General features: G+C 47.1%; 1 protein-coding gene across 3 annotated transcripts in view; it reads left to right on the forward strand.

The window, feature by feature from the left end:
- Nucleotides 1-15,129, forward strand: part of LOC139158073 (PHD finger protein 12-like) — a 76,284-nt gene extending 61,155 nt beyond the window's left edge. For 2 of the 3 annotated variants that reach the window (XM_070735475.1, XM_070735477.1), the window contains 5 exons: nt 1,268-1,414; nt 4,626-4,724; nt 8,225-8,307; nt 8,435-8,573; nt 13,777-15,129. In XM_070735475.1, the coding sequence (XP_070591576.1) occupies nt 1,268-1,414; nt 4,626-4,724; nt 8,225-8,307; nt 8,435-8,573; nt 13,777-14,132 (824 nt within the window). In that variant the 3' untranslated portion in view covers nt 14,133-15,129. The remainder of the gene's footprint in view (nt 1-1,267; nt 1,415-4,625; nt 4,725-8,224; nt 8,308-8,434; nt 8,574-13,776) is intronic. The other variant, XM_070735476.1, reaches the window with a different exon arrangement.
- Nucleotides 15,130-15,860: the final 731 nt, after the last annotated feature.

Genomic DNA, 15,860 nt, shown 5'->3' on the forward strand with positions numbered 1-15,860 from the left:
TATAAGAACCACACCCAGCCCAGGTGCTCCTATAATGACTTGTAATACTCCTTAAAGCGATCCCTTCTTTGCATAGCTCTTCGGCTACGCAGATCAATATATTGATCTGCAGAAGAACCCAGGGAGGAAAGACTGTCTGAGGGACTGCAGGCCAAATCCCCTGGGCTGTCTGCTGAATCCTGCGTCCCAGTGGCCTCGTCCCCCTGGCTGTCTGCCACGTCTTCCTGGCTGTCAGCCAGGCTTTCGCACTCACTTTGTGCCGCGTCTCTCCCATCTGTGGGAGCAACAGCTGGCCCAGGCCCAAACACAACAATAGCAAGGTGGAGTAAAAGATTTTTTTAGTTAGAGGTTTAATAATTGATAATGTTATATGAAAGTTACAGGGTGTTTTTTGTCTAGAAGAGTAATGAGGGATAAGAGCCTCCATTGAAGGTTTAACACGGAAAAGAAGTTTTGTATATGTTTGATTATAAGTACAGTGCTACCTCGGTTCTTGACCACAATTCGTTCCGGAAGTGTGGTCAACAACCAATTTGATCGAGAACCGAAACATGGGAGACGCCGGCATACCTGTGTGCCAGCCCGTTGGGCATTGCCGCTGCCCCCAGTTTTGCTGTTGTTGATTTTATTCAGCTGTCTGGCGGCCCAGGTGTTCCTGCCGCCGCCACCGATCTTGCCGCCACTGGGTCTCTCAGCTGTCTGGCGGCCCACGAGTCTTCGGTCGGCCGCCGCTGCCCAAATTACACCTCCTGCAGCCGCGGCCTGCGCTCCAGCCTGTGCCGTGTTCGAGTTCCAAATGTTTGTTCAGATTTCAGGGCAAAAGTTTCTCGAATTTCTTGGTCGAATATGGATTTGTTCGAATTGTAAATCGTTCAAAAACCGAGGTGCCACTGTATTGTTTTAATTGTTTGCAATTATGTATTGTTTTATTTTATGGTGGAGAAAAATTTAAAAAAATTATACCCCAAAAAAGTACCTTTGGGAGTCGCAGTGGGCAAGACACACACACACACACACACACACACACACACACACACACACACAGGTTGAAGGCTGCCAAAGGAAACAGACCCACATTCTCATCATGGCTAGTCTGCCCACATCTTGGTTTCTTCCGCCGGTGGACAGGCAAGTCCTTTTGGACTGGGCTTTCTTGAGAAGACGCCTTGTTGCTGCTCTCGGTCTCTTTGGCCGGGCCCCTTGGCCCAATCCAGGCGCTCAGCTGACCGACCCCTTCCCTCTCCCCCCCCCCTTGCCTTCTCGTTAGCAGAGATCGAGATCGGGATGCTGGATGAGAAGCTGATCAAGTTCCTGGCCTTGCAGAGGATACACCAGCTCTTCGCCTCCAAAGCCCAGCCCACGGCCGACCGCGTGGGGAGCCCCCCGCCCACTTCTGCCAGCAACCCTCCCGAAGGTAGACCTCCCCGGGCCCTCCTTGGGCGGCTCCAAATGGGTGGGTGGGTGTTGACTTAAAAAGAGAGTTGGGGGCTTAGCATCCTCTCGCATGTGCTCAGTTTCTATCCCCTCCCACCCCTGGCTTTCCTTGGTGTGGTCTCTCGTCCGTCCTTCCTTTCTTCCTTCCCTCTCTTTTTCTTTCTTTTTTCTTTCTTTTTTCTTTCTTTTCTTTCTTCTTTCCCTCCTTCCCTCCATTTCTTCCCTTTCTTTCTTTCTTTCTCTTTCCTTTCTTTATTCCATCCCTCTCTTTCTTTCTTTGTTTCTTTCTCTCTCTTTCTTCCCTCCCTCCCTCTCTTTCTTTGTTTCTTTCTCTCTCTCTTTCTTCCCTCCCTTTCTACCCTCTCTCTCTCTCTGTCTTTCTTTTTCTTTCTCTCTTTCTTTCTCTCCCTTTTTTCTTCCCTCTCTTTCTTGCTTTCTCTCTTGCTTGCTTGCTTGCTTGCTTGCTTGCTTTCTACCCTCCCTCTCTTTCTTTCTCTCTCCTTCTTTCCTTCTCTCCCTCCTTTTCTTTCTTTCTTTCTTTCTCTCTTCCCTTTGTTCCCTCCTTCCCTTTCTTTCTCTCTTTCTTCCCTCCCTCCCTCTCTCTCATTATTTCTTTCTCTCTCTTTTTTTCTCTTTCTTCCCTCCCTCCCTTTCTCTCCCTTTCCCTCTCCCTCACTGTTTCTCTTTCACTTATCCCTCCCTCCATCAAAGTGCCAACTGCTGAGATCCTGCTAGGCGCCCACCACTACCCGACAGGTTGGGAAGCCCCGGTCCTTCCAGCAGACGGGCTTGGACGAGCTTTCCACTGGCCCCAGCCCGCTCTCCTGGCAGAAAGGAATAGATTAACAATGGAAATTAAAGACAAAGAAGACTCGGGGAAATTTTACGAATTTTACAAAAAGAGAAAGAGGGGCAGCATTAGATAACTACGTAACACATATTGAAAAGAAAGTTAAGAACTAAACGTTAGATTTGAAAACGAAGACAAATTATGTAACGCACAGCTTTTTAAAAAGATTAAAATTGTTTCTCGCAGCAGTTTTAGAGAGGAAGTAATTATTGATGAAATAAATAATGTTTATGGATGTTTTATTATGTTTTTTTGGAAAAGAGATCTTTCAGCTCGGTCGCTAGAAAGATAAATGATGAAGTTTTAGCATGTTTTATTTATTTATTCATAAAATAGATGGAATAGAATTCTTTATTGGCCAAGGGTGATTGGACAGACAAGGGATTTAGCTTTGGTTCAGATGCTCTCAGTGGACATAAAAGAAAAAGAGACATTTCTCAAGAATCAGGAGGTCCAACACTTAATGATTGTCATAGGGGTCAAATACGCAATCAGGAAGCAATCCATATGTCAGGCCCAAAGTCATTATGTGAAGTCCACGGTGAGAGAGAGAGAGAGATGCCACCACCACACATCCCTTTCCCCAGATGCCATAGTAACAAACACAGGAAGGAATCAGGAACCCTGCATAGGATTGGTCCCCATGACTGCACTTGTGGGTGTGGGGATGTGAGATGGGTTTTTGACCCAGATGTAATCTAAGGCAGGGGTCAGCAACTTTATGACTTGTGGATTCAACTCCCAGAATTCCTCAGACAGCTTTGCTGTCTGAGGAATTCTGGGAGTTGAAGTCCACAAGTCTTCGCCGACGTTGGAGCTTCCTGATCTAAGGGACTCAGAGTTGGAATTGAAATGTCAGCGAACCAAATAGCTTGAGCAATAAATCAATTCCACTCCTGTGCTTCTCACTGGGTAAGATTCATTAACAGCCATGTCTGGATTCCAGGCAAATGAGTTTTATTAGAACCCAAAAGTTTTATAAAGTTTTATTAGAACCCAATAAGCATCATTTTTTTCAGTTCATTTCCATTTTTGTAATGATCAGGGATGTTCAAACTAGTAACCCCACACCAAATTTAATAAAATTGTACGCAGTTTGCAGGCTAAACTATCTATAAATTGGAAAAAAAAATGCACAAAAACGGGGGGAGGGGAGGGCTTTTATGAGCAAAATAAAAATATAAGCATTAATTTTTTCATTTCAATTTTCATTTCATTGTGTGCAGAAATGTTCAAACTACTTTCCCAGGGAAAAATGTTTTCAAAAGGACCAAATTTAAGTATCTAAAATAAACCATTTTCGGTCCGGGTCATATTGACCTGGGAACTGTACAAGTGTAAGGTTTTTTTGCCCAGCAAAAACTAAGCCCCCCCACCCCCCAAAAAAAATTATCCTAGAAAGAACTCCTAACAGGATGCAAAGTCATGAAATTTCAAGTTTCAGATATGCAGGGGAAAAATTTAACAGGGTGTCAAACTTCAGTTTGGGTCACATAGACCCGAACAGAACAGCAGAGTTTTAAAAGACTATATAAGCATATTTTTAGGCATTATTGTCTAAATGATCCCCTTATATAGAGCGCTGGTGAGACCACATTTGGAATACTGTGTTCAGTTCTGGAGACCTCACCTACAAAAAGATATTGACAAAATTGAACGGGTCCAAAGACGGGCTACAAGAATGGTGGAAGGTCTTAAGCATAAAACTTACCAGGAAAGACTCAATGGACTCCATCTGTAGAGTCTGGAGGACAGAAGGAAAAGGGGGGACATGATCGAAACATTTAAATATGTTAAAGGGTTAAATAAGGTTCAGGAGGGAAGTGTTTTTAATAGGAAAGTGAACACAAGAACAAGGGGACACAATCTGAAGTTAGTTGGGGGAAAGATCAGAAGTAACATGAGAAAATATTATTTTACTGAAAGAGTAGTAGATGCTTGGAACAAACTTCCAGCAGACATGGTTGGTAAATCCACAGTCACTGGATTTAAACATGCCTGGGATAAACATAGATCCATCCTAAGATAAAATACAGGAAATAGTATAAGGGCAGACTAGATGGACCATGAGGTCTTTTTCTGCCGTCAGTCTTCTATGTTTCTATTGATGGTATATGTGTTTTCATGCATGTAGGTCCTTTAAGTTGGAGAAAAAATAAATATATATATATATACTCCACTCCCCCCCCCCCAAAAAGAAAGGCCCCTGCTTTTTCCTGGGGAGGGGGGCTTGTGGGAAAGTGGAGCCCACCCTCGTTCTTCCCGGGGAGGGACGGGGCGTCCTGTGCCTGGCGTGGGAGGCTTCCTGGCACCCAGGGCATTTTTTCTTCTGCCTTTGCAGGACAGCGGAAGGAGGTGCAGGCCCGGGCGGTCTTCTACCCTCTCCTTGGCTCCGGCAGCGCAGTGAACATGTGCTACAGAACCCTCTACATCGGAACAGGCAAGGGCTGTTTTCTCTGCACGGCCAGCAGGTGTGGGGAGGGAGTGGCGGGGAGGAGCCCCAGAGAAGAGCCGGGGTGGCGCAGAGGGCAGCCCTGCAGGCTCCTTCAGCTGACTGCTATCTGTAGTTCAGCAGTTCAAACCTCACCACCGGCTCCAGGTTGACTCAGCCTTCCCTCCTTCTGAGGTGGGTCAAATGAGGACCCAGATGGTTGGGGGCAAAAGAGGCTGAGTATGTAAACTGCTTGGAGAGGGCTGGAAAAACACTGTGAAGTGATAGATAAGGCTAAGTGCTATTGTGAGAGAGAGGGGGAAAGAGATGATAGGTAATAAATTGATGAATAGATAGACAGACACATAATAAATGGATGGATGGATGGATGGATGGATGGATGGATGGATAGATAGATAGATAGATATGATAGATAATAAATTGATTAGATAGGTAGAAAGATGAATAGATATGGATGAATAGATAGGCAGACAGACAGATACAATAGACGGATGGATGGATAGATAGATAGATAGATAGATAGATAGATAGATAGATAGATAGATAGATAGATAATAAATTGATGAAGAGATAGGTAGATAGATGAATAGATAGACAATTAGATGGATGAATACATAGGCAGACACATAATAAATGTATAGATAGATAGATAGATAGATAGATAGATAGATAGATAGATAGATAGAGTGATAGAGTGATAGAGTGATAGAGTATGTATGTATGTATGTTCCGCTTCCGGTGGGGAGCAAGGTGGAGGGTGGAATTGCTGCTCCGCTGGACTACGGGCGCTAACATCAAGAAATATATGGGAACTGTGGTTTCATTCAGCACTGGACTTATAGTTCAGAGAGGTGAGCACTTGCTGCCCAAGAAGATCCTCGTTCTCTGTGTCTCCGTGCTGTTCTGCACTTTTCTACGCTGTTTTTTTCGTTTGGAGCCTATAATGCGCTGGGCTCCGGAAAATGGCGACCGCGATCGTGACAGCGAGACGAAACTGAGCCGCCTGTCATCTGCGACACTATAGTTTGGTGAGGTGAGCAGCCGCTGGCCCAGAAGACCCTCGCTTCCTGCTCCCCGTGTTGTTTCTGCTCCTTTCTTCGCCCCGGAATCAGTACTTTAATCAGCTGGGCCTCGGAAAATGGCGGCCGTGACACCCAATTGAGCCGCCTGTCATCTGTGACATTGCGGCCCGCTGCCTGCTGCCTCCACTCGTCCACCTACCCTGGGGAGGACAGAGAGGGGGCCAGGAACTCCCAGAAGAAAGTTTTCCTTTGCATCCCGTCTACGAAGACCCCGAGGCCCCCTGCTCCGTGGCGTTTGGTTTCATCACTTTCGCCACGGAGATATTGCTGGGTAATCAGCTGGGGCTCGGAAAACGGCGGCCACCAGCTGAAATAGAGCCACCTGTTGTTTTTTGCCTGTCATTCTGCCTGTCCACTCGTCTGTCTGTTATTTACTGTTACTCGCTGCCTTCTGAGACATCTGCTGGCCGTGCTATTCTGAGTACATTTAACCTCAAGTGAACTGAGCCAGACAGCCGGATCTTCGCCATAGAATCGGAGGGTCCTGGGACCCCAACAAGGGCCCTAGACGGTGGGGGCGCCCGGAGTCGGAGGGGCCATTAGAATAAGGTGAACTTACAAGATCGAATCCGGAGTGAGCACCTATGAGACAGCAAACACATGGAGCGGGGAGGATTATCTAGAGAAGTGGAGATGCCGTTTGAGAAGAGCAGTGGACATTGGGGAATGACCAGAGGGACTGATAGGAGCCAGGAGGGATATGCTGGCAGCGGCCAGCATTACAATGGTCATCTTTACCCAGAAACGTGGACATTTGGGGACTTGGATTTGGACTCTGGAACTTAATTGCTTCAGAACACAGCGCCACCTGCCTGTTGTTGTTAAGAACTGCTGACTGACTACTTTCCCATATATTTCTTATTGCACATTTTCCTTGTTTTTAATGTTTTTTTAACAGTTTTTTAGTTAACTTATTGGGGGGGTTGGTTAGTGATGGATGTCTATGATTATTGGAATGAATGGGGTTATTTGTATGGGGTGGATGGTTATGGAATGAATGGGGGAGAGTGGGTTGGATGGGATTCTGGTGTGAATGACGGGAATGAGAGTGATACGAATGATACACTTGGCCCACCTGACAATGGAGAGGCAGGAGGGGAGGGGGCACCTATCTCTGGGGTGACAGAGGGTCAGATTATCTCGATCTTGCTGGGAGAGGCAGATATGGCAGGGGCCACGGAACTGGCCGTTCCAGGGGAAGAAGAGATCGCTGCTTAATAACGACCCCTTGTTCCGGTTCCGTGAGCTCATCCCAGGGTGCTGGTGACGAGTGTAATTCTGGCCCTGGGCTCAGGCTGCTGCTACTCAATGCCAGGGCGGTGGTAATTAAAGCTCTCCTCATCCGAGATTTGATCTTGGATGAAGAGGCCGACCTGGCATGTGTGACTGAAACGTGGCTTGGCCCGGAGGAGTTTCAGATATGGCATCAGCCTTGACCCCAGGGAAGGGGGGGAGGAGTGGCCATTGTAGCCAGGGAGAGTCTTTGCCTGGGTAGACTTGTTGCTCCAGAGATTGCGGGTTGTGAGTCCCTCCTGGTTAAGTTGGACTTAGGGGTTCAGGTGGGCTTGTTGCTCACATACCTGCCTCCCAGCTGCGTGTCAACAGCCCTGCCTGTGCTACTCGAGGAGATGGCCGGGCTGGCGGTGGGGTTCCCTAGACTTATTGTCTTGGGAGACCTTAACCTGCCATCACTCGGCGGGTCCTCTGGACTGGCACAGGAGTTCATGGCCACCATGACAGCCATGGACCTGACCCAAGTAGTAGATCCTTGGAACAAACTTCCAGCAGATGTGGTAGATAAATCCACAGTAACTGAATTGAAACATGCCTGGGATAAACATATATCCATCCTAAGATAAAATACAGAAAATAGTATAAGGGCAGACTAGATGGACCATGAGGTCCTTTTCTGCCGTCAGACTTCTATGTTTCTAAGTAGTACAGGGTCTGACCCATGAGGGGGGGCACGCACCCGACATGGTATTCCTCTCTGGGCAATTGAGTAATGGTCTGAGACTAAGCGGCTTAGAAGTGCTGCCTTTGTCATGGCCAGACCATTTTCTACTGCGGCTTGACTTCCTGGCTCCAATCCTTCCCCGCAGGGAGACAGAACCGATTAGGCAGTTCCGCCCCAGACGCCTGATGGACCCAGAGGGCTTTCAGAGGGCGCTTGGGGTTATTCCAGATGCACTCGTCCACAGTTCGGCAGAGTCTCTGGCTGAGGCCTGGAACAAGGCTTCCTGGGGGGCCCCATCGCTGGGAACGTCACCCTTCGGCTAGTGGTTAAAGCATGATTTGCGTACAATAAAACCCAGAAGGGGGGGGAGGGACTTGAGGCCTTTGGTACTGGGCACCTCCCTGGACTGCGGTTCTGACCCGCCCTCTTCCCCCTCCTCCACTTGGCAGGAGCAGACATGGATGTGTGCCTTACAAACTATGGTCACTGCAACTACGTCTCGGGCAAACACGCCTGCATTTTCTATGATGAGGTGAGAGGCAGGTGGGTGGGGGGAGGATGATAAGACCCCCCCTCCTCTGTTGTTGGTTCCCCCCCCCAATCCCCTCCATCCCCAGCAACCTCTGCTGCTCTGTACAACGGCCCCTTCTTCCCCCCAGAACACCAAACATTACGAGCTGCTCAACTACAGCGAGCACGGCACCACGGTGGACAACGTCTTGTACTCGTGCGACTTCTCGGAGAAGGTGGCGTTCATCCCGCCCAGCAGCATGGTGGCCAAAGTGCAGAGCGTGATCAGTGAGTTTTCCCCAGGCCCCTTCCCTGGTGTTTACACACACACACAAACATATACACATGTGTACATTCGTGTACACAGGTTTGCCCCAAGGGCTGCCCGGGAATCCTGTGACTTCTCCCTGTCTGTTTTGTTTATTATTTATTTATTTGAACGGGTCCAAAGACGGGCTACAAGAATGGTGGAAGGTCTTAAGCATAAAACGTATCAGGAAAGACTCAATGAACTCAATCTGTAGAGTCTGGAGGACAGAAGGGAAATGGGGGACATGATTGAACATTTAAATATGTTGAAGGGTTAAATAAGGTTCAGGGGGGAAGTGTTTTTAATAGGAAAGTGAACACAATAACAAGGGGACACAATCTGAAGTTAGTTGGGGGGAAGATCAAAAGCAACATGAGAAAATATTATTTTACTGAAAGAGTAGTAGATGCTTGGAACAAACTTCCAGCAGATATGGTTGGTGAATCCACAGGAACTGAATTGAAACCTGCCTGGGATAAACATAGATCCATCCTAAGATAAAAGACAGGAAATAGGATAACAAAACAGTTGTAAGTCAAGGACTGCGTGGAATATTTCTATTCCATTCCATTATTTTATTTATTATTTATTTATTTATTGGATTTGTATGCCACTCCTCTCCCAGGACTCGGGCGGCTCACAACATAACAGAAACAATATACCGGATACATCTAAAAATCCAATTAATATGACTAAAAAGACTTTTTAAAAGTTCTAATATGATTTAAAAACTTTTTATTCCATAAAATTCCATTCCATATTTCTATTCCAATTCTATTCCATTCCATTCCTCTCCCCCCCATTCCATTCCACTCCACTCATATTTCTGTTCTATTCCATTTCATATTTTCCATTCTGTTCTGTCCTGTTCTGTTCTATATTCTACTAGTCCAGTGATGGCGAACCTATGACACGCGTGTCAGCACTGACACGCGTAGCCATTTTCGTTGACACGCGGCCGCCGAGAAAAGGGGAGCTTTAGGGAGTGGCCAAGATGCAAATCTCCCCACTTTCCAATTTCCCACCGACTGCAAGCAGGTACAGCAGGGCCGCCGATAGGCCGGTACTACCGGGACTGGCGTCAGGGGCCCGGGCAAACTGAAAATTGGGGGGGGGGGGGGCCGCGCGCCCCGGTTTTGGCCCGCCACCGTGTGCCGGCCCCCTGGCGCCCGCAGCAGTCATTGTGCTGCACCGTTCGCTGTAGCCTGCGCATGCCTGCACCAGCGCACCCCAAAACGCCGCCCGCCCCGCGCACCCTTTTCCAAGGGCGCACACGAACCAACCCTGCCCCCCCGCGCCTCTAGGCCCCTCGCGCCCCTGGCTACTTGCCGCTGCCCCCTGCCCGCCTGCTTCGCCTCTCTTTCTCCGCCGCTGCAAGAGAGGCGCGGCAGGCATTCTCACAGCGGGGGCCGGCGAAGGCGATTTTCAGCGTCGGGCGCGCGGCCCGGCGCGCGCTCCCCCCATCGCCCTGCCAGCCCGCCAGGAACATTCAAAGTAAGAAAAACCTTCGCTCTTACTTTGAATGTTCTGGGCAGGCTGGCAGGGCGATGGGGAGAGCGCGCGCCGGCCCACGCGCCCGACACTGAAAATCACCTTCGCCAGCCTCCGGAGAACGAAAGAGAGTGAGAGCGACAGAGCAAGATAGAGAGAAAGTGAGAAAAAGAGAGGGGGAGAGAGAAAGAGATAGCAAGAGAGAGAACGAGAGAGAGAAAGAGTGAGAAAGAAAACGAGAGAAAGAGTGAGAGAGAGAAAGCAAGAGTGAGAGAGAAAGAAAACAAGAGAGGGAAAGTGAGAAAAAGAGAGGAGAGCAAGAGGGGGATAGAGAGAGAAAGAAAGAAAGAGAGATGAGAGAGGAAGAGAGTGAGAGAGATAGGAAGAAAGAAAGATGAAAGGAAGGAAGAGAGAGAGAGAGGAAGAAAGCAAGAGAGAGAAAGAGAGAGGGAGAAAGAAAGAAAGAGATGAGAGAGGAAGGAAGAGAGTGAGAGAGGAAGAAAGCAAGAGAGAGAAAGAGAGAGAGAAGATAGGAAGGAAGAGAGAGAGAGAGAGAGCAAGAAAGAAAGAGGGAGAGAGGAGAGAGGAAGGAAGAGAGTGAGAGTGTTTTTTTGTCAAGGTGGCACACCACCCGAATTATGCTCGGGTTTTTGGCGAATTTTGACACACCAAACTCAAAAGGTTGCCCATCACTGTACTAGTCCATTCCATCCCATATTTTCTATTCCATTCCATTCCACTGTCCTCTTCTGTTTCTCCTGCCCTCTGCTCTTTTCCTATTCCTATTCTATAAATGGAGACTGTCTTGTCTTTGGTGATTCATGCCTGGGGTGCCCCCATTATCCCAAGACCCAGAGAAGTGGGTCTCCTTAAGCCCTTGGCCCTTTGGAAAAATGGGGAAAGTCCACCCCATTGTCTCCGTACTGACCCTCCCCTGCCTCCATCCTTTATAGGCCTCTGTCTGCAGAGATGCTTTTAACTGTGGACACAGCTTTTTCACACTGTGTCCTAGGATTCTCTTTGTCTTCCTCTTCCTCCTCATGATTCACTTAACAACTAACTTCATCACTTAATGACTAACAACTGCAGTGATTCTCTCAACAACTGTGGCCAAAAAAATCTTGTAAAATTTATTTATTTATTTATTTACTTATTCGATTTGTATGCCTCCCTTCTCTGTAGACTCGGGGCGGCTCACAACAGCAATAAAACAATATACAACAAATCTAATAATTTAAAAGTCACTAAAAAAAACCTTATTAAAAAGCAAACACATACACACAAACATAACCATGCATAAACTGTATAGGCCCGGGGGAGATGTCTCAATTCCCCCATGACTGACGGGAGAGGTGGGTTTTAAGGAGTTTACGAAAGACAAGGAGGGTGGGGGCAATTCTAATCTCCAGAGGAGCTGGTTCCATAGAGTTGGGGCCGCCACAGAGAAGGCTCTTCCCCTGGGTCCCGCCAGACGGCATTGTTTAGTCGGCGGGACCCGGAGAAGACCAACTCTGTGGGACCTAATCGGTCGCTGGGATTCATGCGGCAGAAGGTGGTCCTGGAGATAATCTGGGGATGGGATTGCGATTGACTCAACATCTGCTTGTTTAGCAATGGCAGTGTTTGTTTTATTATATTTTGTGGTATTTTAGGCTATTTCCATTTAATTTTTTAATTTTATTTACTTTCTCTTATTTTTATGTTGTTACTTATTTAATTTATTTTTTATTTTATATTATTTTTATTCTGTTATTTTAATTTCATTTCATTTATTTCATGCTTGTTTGTTTGCTTATTAAGAACATAAGAACATAAGAAGAGTCCGGCTGAATCAGGCCCAAGCCCATTGCGTCCAGCCTTCTGTGTCACCCAGAGACCCCCCAATTGTCCATGGGGATCTTGAGCAGAAAGAGAAGGCAAGACCCTCCCTTTCCCTGGACCCCCAACAAATGGGACCCAAGGGAACCCTGCCTGCCTCAACCCACATAGAGGTGGCACATGGACATCCGTTTCAATCACCACCTATGATGCACTTGGCATCCTGCCTTGAAGCTATCTAGGCTGACAGCTGTCACAAACTCTTCTGGAAGGGAATTCCATCAACCAAGGACCCTCTGGGTGGAGAAATATCTCCCTTGATTTGTCCTCACTTTCTTACCTATGAGCTTTAGGGAGTGGCCCCCTCGTCCTAGTATTGTGTGATGGAGAAAAGAGTTTTTCTCCATCCACCTTTTCTATCCCATGCAGGATTTCATACCCTTCGATCAAGTCCCCCCTTAAAAACCGTCTTTCAAGGCTGAAGAGACCAAGGCCTTGCAACCTGGTTTCATAAGGGAGGGGCTCCATTCCCTTCATCATTCTTGTTGCCCTTTTTTGTACCTTTTCCAATTTCAGTTATATTGGATTTCTATGCTACCCTATTCCTCAAGCTCAGGACAGCTCACAACAAAAGTGAATATATATCATGTAGAAATCTAAAATTAAAACATACTAAAACCCCCATTTCATAAAAAATAATCGCTCACATACATTTCATCAGTCAAACCTATTATACATTCATTCACCAGCTGGGGCAAGATGATGGAATTAATGGCCCCAAACCAGCCAGCAGAGATAGTTCTTTAGACTCTTGAGGAAGAGTCTATTTATTTTTAATAATAAACTTTTGTTAATAAAATAATAGTTAATAAATTTTTATGTTATTTATATTTATTTATTTATTTTATTTATCATATTTGTAAAATGTATTTCCTGTCCATCTGACCACTGGCTAATATTGTGCTTCCCTGGCGGCCATAAGTCATAGAAACATAGAAGACTGACGGCAGAAAAAGACCTCCTGGTCCATCTAGTCTCCACTTATACTATTTCCTGTATTGTATCTTAGGATGGATCTATGTTTATCCCAGGCATGTTTAAATTCGGTGACTCTGGATTACCAACCACGTCTGCTGGAAGTTTGTTCCAAGCATTTGTTGTGAGCTGCCCCGAGTCTTCGGAGAGGGGCAGCATACAAATCTAATAAATTGAATTGAATCTACTCCTCTTTCAGTCAAATCATATTTTCTCACGTTGCTTCTGATCTTTCCCCCAACTAACCTCAGATTGTGTCCCCTTGTTCTTGGGTTCACTTTCCTATTAAAAACACTTCCCTCCTGAACCTTATTTAACCCTTTAACATATTTAAATCTTTCGATCCTGTCCCCCCTTTTCCTTCTGTCCCCCAGACTATACAGATTGAGTTCATGAAGTCTTTCCTGGTAGGTTTTATGCTTAAGACCTTCCACCATTCTTGTAGCCCATCTTTGGACCCCTTCAATTTTGTCAATATCTTTTTGTAGGTGAGGTCTCCAGAACTGAACACAGTATTATTCCAAATGGGGTCTCACCAGCGCTCTATATAGCGGGATCATAATCTCCCTCTTCCTGCTTGTTATACCTCTAGCTATACAGCCAAGCATCCTACTTGCTTTCCCCACTGCCTGACTGCACTGCTCACCCATTTGGAGACTGTCAGAAATCCCCACCCCTAAATCCTTCTCTTCTGAAGTTTTTGCTAACACAGAACTGCCAATGCAATGTTGTGCTCTCCTGGCGAGGACTCCTCGCAATTAAATTGGGTAGGGGGGGGGAGCCAAGTGGGGCGGCCTGGGGCTCCATCCTCTGCCTCTTTCTCCCCCCCCCCCACAGAGCGCCACAGGAACCGGAAGCCGCTGGAGGAAGATCCGCCCGCCGCGCCCAGCGAGGAGACGCCCGCCATGCGAGCCCAGGCCCAGGGCCAGCCCCACCCGCCCTGCAGCTGCCGAGCCAGCAGTTCCAGCCTGATTGGGGGCAGTGGGGCAGGGTGGGAGGGCACGGCCCTCCTGCACCACGGCAGCTACATCAAGCTGGGCTGCCTGCAGTTCGTCTTCAGCATCACGGAGTTTGCAACCAAAGCGCCCAAGGTGGACGCCTCGGCCTTAGCCCAAGAGACGGACTTGGAGGAGGAGAAGCTGCCCCCCAGGGGCCCCCAGGCGGCCGTGCTCCGGTCCAACTCAGTGCCATAGGAGCCGTGGGGCGGCCCTCCCCTTTCTCCCGCCCCGAATCAGAGACACCTGCCCGACCACGTCTGTCCACGTTTCTTTTCTTTTTTTCTTTTTTTCTTTTTTTCCCCCCCTCTCCCACGTGGGGGGCTGCAGACTTTTTGGATTGCCCTTTGCATGAAATGAAGAACTTTTAATTCTTTTTTTTTTTAATGGTTTGCTCAAGTTTTAGGGGCATTTGCACATATATTTGTACTATACATTTCATTTAAAAGACGAAAAAAAAAGGGAAAAAAAAGGAAACATGGAAACTGCCAAGCGCGGAGGCTGTGCTGGGTGGAGGGGGGCAGCCGGTGGGGGGGGAGTCGTAACCCCCACCCCCCATGGCTGGCGCTCCCTTCGCCGTTGTAAAATAATCAAAAAAACTTGTTCTATTTTGTGCCAGTGACAATAGTTTTTATATTGAAAAAAAAAGAGAGAGAAATACAGTTTTCATACAGCAAAATCTATACAACTATCATTGTTTTATTTAATGTAAAGATGCGCTCCTCCCATGCCGGTTGGTTTCAACCCCTCGCCCCCACCATGCCCACTCCCCTGCGGCCCCTTTCCCTTCTGGGGCTGGGCTGGGCAAGTCCCCAGGCCTCCTCCCCTGGCATCACTGCCCCCCCCTTCACACCCTCCCAATTTCCAATGACGAGAAGTATTTTGGGCTCTGTGTAAATACATCGACTGATGGCATTTTTCTCAGTGTTTTTTAAAAAGCTGTGTACAGTGGTACATGTGGTATGACGTTGCCTCCGGTTGTCTTAATTGTAGCAAAGCGTTTTTTGTCGTAAATCCTGTTTTTTCACCCTTCTGTTCCAATGCTTCCCCTCCCTTTCCCCCCCCTCCCACAACCCCCCCCCCCATCCTGTTCTCTCAGCAGCTGAGTTCTAATGTACAGAAGTAATTGCTATGTTTTAGGCTTTACGGAAACTTTTTTTCCTGTATTCTGTATATAAAACTACAAAATACGGCACTCACTGGTGTCTGCCTGTCTGTCAAGACTCCCCATCAAGGGGCCACGAATCACTGCCCACCCCCTGGCATTCTTGGTGCCCAGATCTGGAGGGGAGGCAACTTTCTGTCCAGCAAGGGGGCTGGACGCTTCCACACGACCCTTGTTGACCACTGAAGATTGGACACCATGATGGAGGTTCCCTCAAGGGCTTTCTTACACCCAGGAACTCTTATCCCCTCCTCCTCCTCCTCTCGAGCAAGCTGCGGGTGAGCCTGGCCTGAAGACCTTGACCCCAAAGGACCAACTCGCAGTGGTTCGAGTGCAGCCCTGCAAGCTACTTCTGCTGATGCTGCTCTATCTATCTATCTATCTATCTATCTATCTATCTATCTATCTATCTATCTATCCATCCATCCATTATGTATCTGCCTGTCTGCCTATCTATTCATCCATCTAATTATCTTTCTATTCATCTATCTACCTATCTCTTCATCAATTTATTATCTATCATATCTATCGCTATTTGTCTCTATACCTATATCTTATCTATCTACCTATCTTTGTCTCTATATATCTATCATCAATCTATCAATCATCTATCATTTATCATCATCCAATCTATGTACCTATCTTTGTCTATATATTTATATATCATTTATCCATCATCCTATCTATCATTTTATCTACCTACCTACTTACCTATCTACCTATCTTTGTCTCTATCATCAATCTATCAATCAGTCATCCTA

This window comes from Erythrolamprus reginae, chromosome 1, assembly GCF_031021105.1.
Source record: "Erythrolamprus reginae isolate rEryReg1 chromosome 1, rEryReg1.hap1, whole genome shotgun sequence".
Taxonomy (NCBI): Eukaryota; Metazoa; Chordata; class Lepidosauria; order Squamata; family Dipsadidae; genus Erythrolamprus; species Erythrolamprus reginae.